At 36.1% G+C, this 8,349-nt stretch overlaps 1 protein-coding gene across 1 annotated transcript; it reads right to left on the bottom strand.

Annotated features, from left to right (window-relative positions):
• Positions 1 to 5,313: 5,313 nt before the first annotated feature.
• Positions 5,314 to 8,349, bottom strand: LOC110864882 (riboflavin synthase). Its single transcript, XM_022114034.2, has 2 exons — positions 8,246 to 8,349; positions 5,314 to 6,354 (listed from the first exon to the last, which is right to left on the bottom strand). Exon 2 carries the CDS (start codon positions 6,336 to 6,338, stop codon positions 5,511 to 5,513), a length of 828 nt encoding a protein of 275 aa, XP_021969726.1. The 5' UTR covers positions 6,339 to 6,354; positions 8,246 to 8,349; the 3' UTR covers positions 5,314 to 5,510.

The raw sequence follows: 8,349 nt of genomic DNA, 5'->3' as shown, positions 1-8,349 counted from the left end.
TACTTTGTATCGGGTTGTCAATGATCTAGCAGGTTTCAAGAAGGTAAATGAAGAGAATGCATGGTTGCACTTTAAACCGGTTTCTATTTTGATGATGCAATAGATACTAAGATAACCTACATTATCTTCTAGATTGGTATCTTCAAATGATGAGGAACAAGATTAAGGATCAAGAAAAGCATGGCCGCAACATTAAAGAAGGAGCACAAAGCAAAGCGCATGAAGGTGTACAAGTGAAGGTTGAAGAAAGCGAGGAGGACCGGACTTGGTGATAATTGTGGAAGTCACCGATGACGAGGAAGGTTAGCAAGCATAGGCTCGAAGACCGTTCTCTCTCAAGGGGGAGAATGAAGATATTAATCTCAAACGGCGCTTAACTTATTTATGTTTATTAGTTATTGGGTCAAAACATTTAACTTAGTTTTATTTTCAGTTTGGGCCGAATGCCATGTGTTCTAGTATTGGTCGAACATTAGAAGTCCAATTAGGCTACGTTTGAAGTGAGGCGTCGTTTGGAGATAACTGTTTCATTCATTCAAATATCAACGTGTATTGGTGTATCATGTGTGATGAATATCGTGAATCATGTCCACACGTTCCGTCTTCATCTAAATCGCGGTCCTGGGATGATTGCTGTTTTGATACCAACATGGTCAGCATCAATAGTATTTTAAATGTAAATAAAATTAAACAAAAAGAAAAAGAAATAAACAATTCTTTAAGGGTGTGCCTATTGGTACACTAATGTGCCTATTGGCACACCAAACCCTAGCAAAACTAGGGTTTATATACGCAGCGTATAGGTCAATACGCAGCGTATAGGGTTAACTCTCTACGCTGCGTATTGACCTATACGCTGCGTATATAAACCATGGATCTCAGTGCCTAATAACCAATCATTGCACAGAAAACAAGGTTTATATACGCTGCGTATAGGTCTCTAAGCAGCGTATATAAACCATCTGAAAATCTGGGGTCATTTTGGTAGGTTTGAAGCATCAGTTTTTCACAAGGTTTATATACGTTGCGTAGAGACCTATACGCAGCGTATATAAAGGTCTGAAAATGTCTTTTATACCCTTGTGTTGAGGCTATACGAAGCCAAATACAAGGGTAGTTGTGTCATTTTTGTCTCATACGCTGCGTAGGGATCTATACGCAGCGTATATAAAGCTCCATTTTTGTTTTTTTTTGTATTTCTTTGTTTATTTATTAAAAAAAAAGAAAATTATTTATAAAAAACAATATTATTAGTAATACAAATATAAATTATAAATATTAAAAATAATACAAATATTATGAATTATAAAAATTAAAAATAATACAAATATTATGAATTATAAAAATTAAAAATAATACAAATATTATGAATTAAAAAAAATAAAAAATAATACAAATATTATGAATTACAAGACCTACAGAGAACCTATACGAGACTTACACTATACACTATACGATACGATACGATACGATATAACACCCGTATAGGCCTATAGGCGTGGTTTCGGTCCCGTATTGACCTCGTATAAGCCTATAAGTGTGATATCGTATCGTATAGGTGTGGTTTAGGTCTCGTATTGACCTCGTATAAGCCTATAAGTGTGATATCGTATCGTATAGGTGTAGTATAGGTTATGTATTGACCTCGTATAAGCATATAAGTGTGATATCGTATCGTATAGGTGTGGTATGGTCTCTATTGACCTCGTATAAGCCTATAAGTGTGATATCGTATCGTATAGGTGTAGTATGGGTCACGTATTGACCTCGTATAAGCCTATAAGTGTGATATCGTATCGTATAGCGTAGTATATGTCCCGTATAGGCCTATAGGGGTGGTTTAGATCCCGTATAGGCCTATAGGTGTGGTTTAGGCCCTGTATAGACCTATAGGTGTGGTTTAGGTCCCGTATAGGTCCTGTATAGGCCTATACAGGACCTAAATCACACCTATAGGTCTATACGGGACCTATACGGGACTTAAAGCACACTTATAGGCCTATACGGGACATATATACACCTATAGAACTATACGGGTGTTATCGTATCGTATAGTAGCGTATCGTGTTGCATCGTATCGTATAGTGCATAGTATAAGTCTCGTATAGGTGATGTATATGCCTATAGGCCTACACGGGACCTAAACCACACCTATAGGCCTATACGGGACATATATACACCTATAGACCTATAAGGGTGTTATATCGTATCGTATAGTAGCGTATCGTGTTGCATCGTATCGTATAGTGTATAGTATAAGTCTCGTATAGGTTCCATGTAGGTCTTGTATACGCCTATAGGCTTACACGGGACCTAAACCACACCTATAGGCCTATACGGGACATATATACACCTATAGACCTATACGAGTGTTATATAGTATCGTATAGTAGCGTATCATGTTGCATCGTATCGTATAGTGTATAGTGAATAGTATAAGTCTCGTATAGGTGATGTATATGCCTATAGGCCTATATGGGACATATACTACGCTATACGATACGATATCACACTTATAGGCTTATACGAGGTCAATACGTGACATATACTACGCTATACGATACGATATCACACTTATAGGCTTATACGAGGCCGATTCGTGACCTATACTACACCTATACGATTCGATATAACCTTTATAAAAAAAACCTTCATATACGCTGTGTATAGGTCTATACGCAGCGTATATAAAGGGTCAAAAAGACCATTTAGCCCTTCATTTAGGGATATACGAAGCCAAATGCAAGGGTAAAAATGTCTTTTGACCCTTTATATACGCTGCGTATGGGCCTATACGCAGCGTATATAAAGGGTGAATTTAAAAAAAAAAACATTTTTAAGTATCGTATCGTATAGTGTAAGTCTCGTATAAACCTCGTATAAGTCTCATATATGTCTTGTATCTGCCTATAGGCCTATACGTGACCTATACTATGGTGTCGTATAGTATTGTATTGTATCGTATCGTATAGTCTATATTATCGTATCGTATCGTATAGTGTATAGTATAAGTCTCGTATAGTTTCCATGTAGGTCTTGTATATGCCTATACGCCTACACGGGACCTAAACCACACCTATAGGCCTATACGGGACATATATACACCTATAGACCTATACGGGTGTTATATCGTATAGTATAATAGCGTATCGTGTTGCATCATATCGTATCGTATAGTGTATAGTATAAGTCTCGTATAGGTTCCATGTAGGTCTTGTATATGCCTATAGGCCTACACGGGACCTAAACCACACCTATAGGCCTATACGGGACATATATACACCTATAGACCTAAACGGGTGTTATATCGTATCGTATAGTAGCGTATCGTGTTGCATCGTATTGTATAGTGTAGTAACGTATAGGTTCCATGTAGGTCTTGTATAGGTTCCATGTAGGTCTTGTATACGCCTATAGGCCTAGACGGGACCTAAACCACACCTATAGGCCTATACGGGACATATATACACCTATAGACCTATACGGGTGTATTATCGTATCGTATAGTAGCGTATCGTGTTGCATCGTATCGTATAGTGTATAGTATAAGTCTCGTATAGGTGATGTATATGCCTATAGGCCTACACGGGACCTCAACCACACATATAGGCCTATACGGGACATATATACACCTATGGACCTATACGGGTGTTATATCATATTGTATACTAGCGTATCGTGTTGCATCGTATCGTATAGTGTAGTAGCGTATCGTGTTGCATCGTATCGTATAATATATTTGTATTATTTACCAATAATATTGTTTTTTTATAAATAATTTTCTTTTTTAATTTTTATAATTCATAATAGTTGTATTATTTTTAATTTTTATAATGTATATTTGTTTTATTTACCAATAATATTGTTTTTTATAAATAATTTTCTTTTTTAATTTTTATAATTAATAGTAGTTGTATTATTTTTAATTTTTATAATTTATATTTGTATTATTTACCAATAATATTGTTTTTTTATAAATAATTTTCTTTTTTAATTTTATAATTCATAATAGTTGTATTATTTTTAATTTTTATAATTTATATTTGTATTATTTACCAATAATATTGTTTTTTATAAATAATTTTCTTTTTTTATAAATAAACAAAGGAATGCATAAAAAAATACAAAAATTGAGCTTTATATACGCTGCGTATAGGTCCCTACGCAGCGTATATAAACCCTTGTTTTCTGTGCAATGATTGCTGATAAGGCTCTGAAATCCATGGTTTATATACGCTGAGTATAGGTCTATACCTATACGCATCGTAGGTAAACCCTAAGTGTGCAGATAGGCAAACATGATGTGCAGATAGTTAGAGCCTTCTTTAAAGTGCAGGGGTGAAACTGTCAATTTCTGAAAAGTTTTTAAAATTCCAATAAAAACATGGGCTGGGCCCATACCCAATCTTGTAGAAAGGAACATGCTACCCAGTAAGCCATAGCTTTTGCCAGCTTTAAACCAACCCATTTAGTTTTCCAACAGACCCACATGAGACAATGCTTGGAGCCTTGAAGCCAGTCCCTAATTAGCCCACAAATGAGTTTGTAAATGTGTTATACCTGGTCCCAACCCAACTAGTTGCTCTTTTTAGCATTATTTACCCTTTTCAACTGACCAATGGACCCAAACTCACCTAGAAAGAAAAGAAGTTGATGACTTACCATAATAATGCAAGTAGTGTGTCTATAAGCCCACTAGTAGCTCGAGGCAAATCTTTAGAGGCTTCTCTTTTATAAGGCCGGACCGGTTTGAACACTGTTGAATGTGGTAATCTTGATTTGATCCAATGAGTGTCAGATAGTGAACCTCAAAGCTTAAAAATTCTATGGAGTTGCTCTACCTACAAAATAAAGTTCAATGGGCAACTAAAAAAATTTAACCAAAAAAAGAAACGGGCCTAACTATTATAATCTTGATAGCTTCACTAGCCACCTCAGCAAGCCAAGAGGACCACCCTGCCACCACCAGTTCACCTTCTATAGCTTTCGGGATTGGCTTAATACTTGAACTACTATCCAAACGATTAGCCACAAAATTGTCATAATTGAAGAGCAGAAAGTCGTTTGGTAAGCATATATCTGCAGGCTGATGATTAGGAGAATATATAACAGCATGCCATGAATGAAGTGTGGATCAACCTTATTGTGTTTAGAACGCGGATTAAATAGAAGAGATTGGTTGCAACATCTATACTATCACATGGTAAATAGAGACTATAAAAAAAACTATATACCAAATGAAGCTTAAGAAGTAGAGTGTGCATCCAACATAGTTTGCTAGACAAGATGATTGTGTGTAGTTTAGTAGTAGAATTAAAGAGTATGTGAGTTGCCGTTCTAATTTATTATTTTTTCAGAATCAAACCAACAAAGCATATAATAAATCTCCAATACAAGATTGCAGAAAGCTTGATACATGGCTCAAACTCAAAGTAAAACCTGAAAAAAGATAAAGAGTACATCAAATGGGATCATCATCATCATCATCATCATCATCATCATCATCATCATCATCTTGTTTTGATAGTGTCCACAAAACCACTGCTAAGAAGCTTCTCCACATACTTGCCCAATATATCCACTTCCAAATTCACCTTCTGCCCAACTTTCTTCAATGGAATCACAACTTCCTGTTGAGTATACTCAACCATCATGAAATTGAAACACTCCTCTTCATCAAACACTTTAACCACAGTCAAGCTAGTCCCATCCACCGCAATAAACCCTTTCGGCACTATAAATTTCAAAACCTCTGGAGAAGTTTTCACCTTAATCCATAACGAATCCCCCTCCGGTTCCATCGAAACAATCTCTCCTGTTCCATCCACATGCCCTTGCACAAAATGCCCGCCCATTCGAGTAGAGGGCTTCACAGCCCTCTCCAGATTAACAACCGAACCCTTTTCCAATTCCATCAACGACGTTTTCCTCAACGTCTCTGGGGCCAACCCGGCTTTGAATTCCAATCGTTGGGTGTCGAATTCTGTGACTGTTAAACAAGTGCCGTTTACAGCTATGCTGTCGCCGAGATTGACATCTTGGAGGACGGTTGGCGAATGAATTACCATGTCGAATGATTCACCAGATTCGTCGAAACCAAGTTGCTTGACTTCTCCCATTTCTTCAACTATTCCTGTGAAGAGGGATTTTATCTGGTTCAGTTGGTAGGTGTTAGAGGTGAGTGGTTTTGGTGTGTGTAATCTGAAGATGGAAGCCAGAGAGAGTTTAGGTTTGTGGGTTGTGTTGAGGTGGTTTTGGATCGGTAATCTTGGAATGGAGGTTGATGTTTTCATTAGGGTTTTGGAGATTGAAACAGCAGCATAGGAAGAAATCGCCATTGGTGTAGCCTTGTTCCTTATGAATTCGTAATAAAACAAAATTGTACATTAAGAGTTTAAGACGATCAGATTTGAAAATTTAAGTATTAAGAGGTTACTTAATAATAAATAACCAAAAATAATACTTAAACTGTTAAGCTGAAATGAAAATAAAAGTTAAGTGGTAACAAGTAACTTCATATTTGTGACATCCAAAATGTCATTTTTGATATTATACTTGAAAGTATTAGATTTATTTTGAATTTGTTTTTATTTCTAACGAGTTGATGGTTGCGGCGGGATCTGTTCTAAATGGCGTTGGTGGGTGTTTTTTTATACATTAGGTTAGAATGTATGTGTTGTACATGTGGTATACATAACTGATGGACGCGGACGATTAAAAATATATGGATCAAAATATAATTATGTAATTAAAATATGGGTAAAGTAAAATTTGAAGTATAATGAAATGGGTCGAACTGACTTTTATTAAGCTTATACTAATATTTTAACCCGTTACTCAGTTGTTCATTTTGTCCATTGTAGAGATTGTGATTTGGGTAAAGGAATCATTGGGTGATTGAAAACATTGAACTCATCCAGTTTGACCTGTCTATGCTCAAATCAATATTTTTTGCCAATGATCTCTAGATCAAGTGGTGGAGGGCTTGCATTTCTCTTGAGAGATGCAGGTTCGACTCCCACTTGGTGCAGGGTGAGGCACCGGTGGACAATGATAGGAGACCCAGGGAAACCTGGGTTGGATCCTTGAGCCAAACGGGTTTTACCGGTAATTTCACTGTCGTGCCTACGGGCGGGTGGGTTACTGGGTTTTCCCCGGAATTGGTGGTGGACTCGGGTTACTCTCGGAGTACTCCGTTTGTCCAGTGGGTGCCCCGAGAGTGCTCGGGATTGAGTTTGTTGGCCGTTCAAAAAAAAATATTTATTTTTCTTTGATTTTGTTTCTTATTTTTATTTATGTTTATTAGTGTAATAACAACGATCCTACATCTAAACTTCATTCACTGGAATTATTCGTTAGAAAATAATTCACTGATCAGGCATCAAAAACAATAGTCGACTTAAAAGTTGTATCTTTACACCGATCCTCCATTCAAAACTTCATTCACCGGAATTAATCACCAGAAAATAATTCACAGATCAGGCATAGAAAATAATACACGGCTTGATCGATTCTGGTCAATGATCATGTCGATTTTGATAAATCAATAAATCAAGTCCTTCTTATTCATGATTTAGTATTGGTCTACATATTCACACACCCAAGGTATATACATATTCAAGTCCTTCCTGTTGATTATCAATTTAAATAAATGTGAAATAGGGGATTTTCCAGTTGCCTTGTTGAAGAGTAAATGTTTGATATATAGTAACACAATATCCCTCTGTTAATGGTAATACATATTCAAAAAGTTAATAGCATTAAACATGGGTCTTAGGTTCATGTAAAAAGGATATTTTCGTGAGAAGTATGAGAAGACATAGGAATTGACGTATTGACATCATATTTTGGACCTCGGCAGGCATGATGTTTTGGGTTGTTTGGACAAGAAAAACACCAAACATAACAATTTAAAACACAACGCAATGAATCCTAAGCTCAAAAGTTAAAACACCATGCCAAGAACGTTAAGTAGTGTGTTTTAAGTGTTAAGCAGTGTGTTTTGCATTGTGTTTTAAATTCTTATGTTTGATATTTTTCTTGCCAAAATATTATGTTAGTTCAAAACATGATACCTACATGTCAATTGCTATATACTTTCTACGAAAAGGTCATTTTTATATGAACCTCACCCTTAAACATGGTAATGGCGTATAAGTTAATCGACTGATTCGGAATTATAAACTTAATTGCGATTCAAGAATGGAACAAGAGAAAAACATGGAAGAAAGTTTATAATTGTTACCTTTGATATCGACGTACCGATTGAAAGATGGAAAACGTGTTTTGAGGGTTGAAGGATTTGATAATTTGCTTTGGAAAACGTGAGTTTAGGGATGAAGAATTTGG

The sequence above is a fragment of the Helianthus annuus genome, chromosome 6 (genome assembly GCF_002127325.2).
Source record: "Helianthus annuus cultivar XRQ/B chromosome 6, HanXRQr2.0-SUNRISE, whole genome shotgun sequence".
Classification (NCBI taxonomy): Eukaryota; Viridiplantae; Streptophyta; class Magnoliopsida; order Asterales; family Asteraceae; genus Helianthus; species Helianthus annuus.
This window is presented reverse-complemented; position numbering and strand designations above follow the sequence as displayed.

Bases quoted from the DNA above. Each gene is read 5' to 3' on its own strand.
- LOC110864882 (XM_022114034.2), bottom strand. From the start codon at position 6,338: ATGGCGATTTCTTCCTATGCTGCTGTTTCAATCTCCAAAACCCTAATG.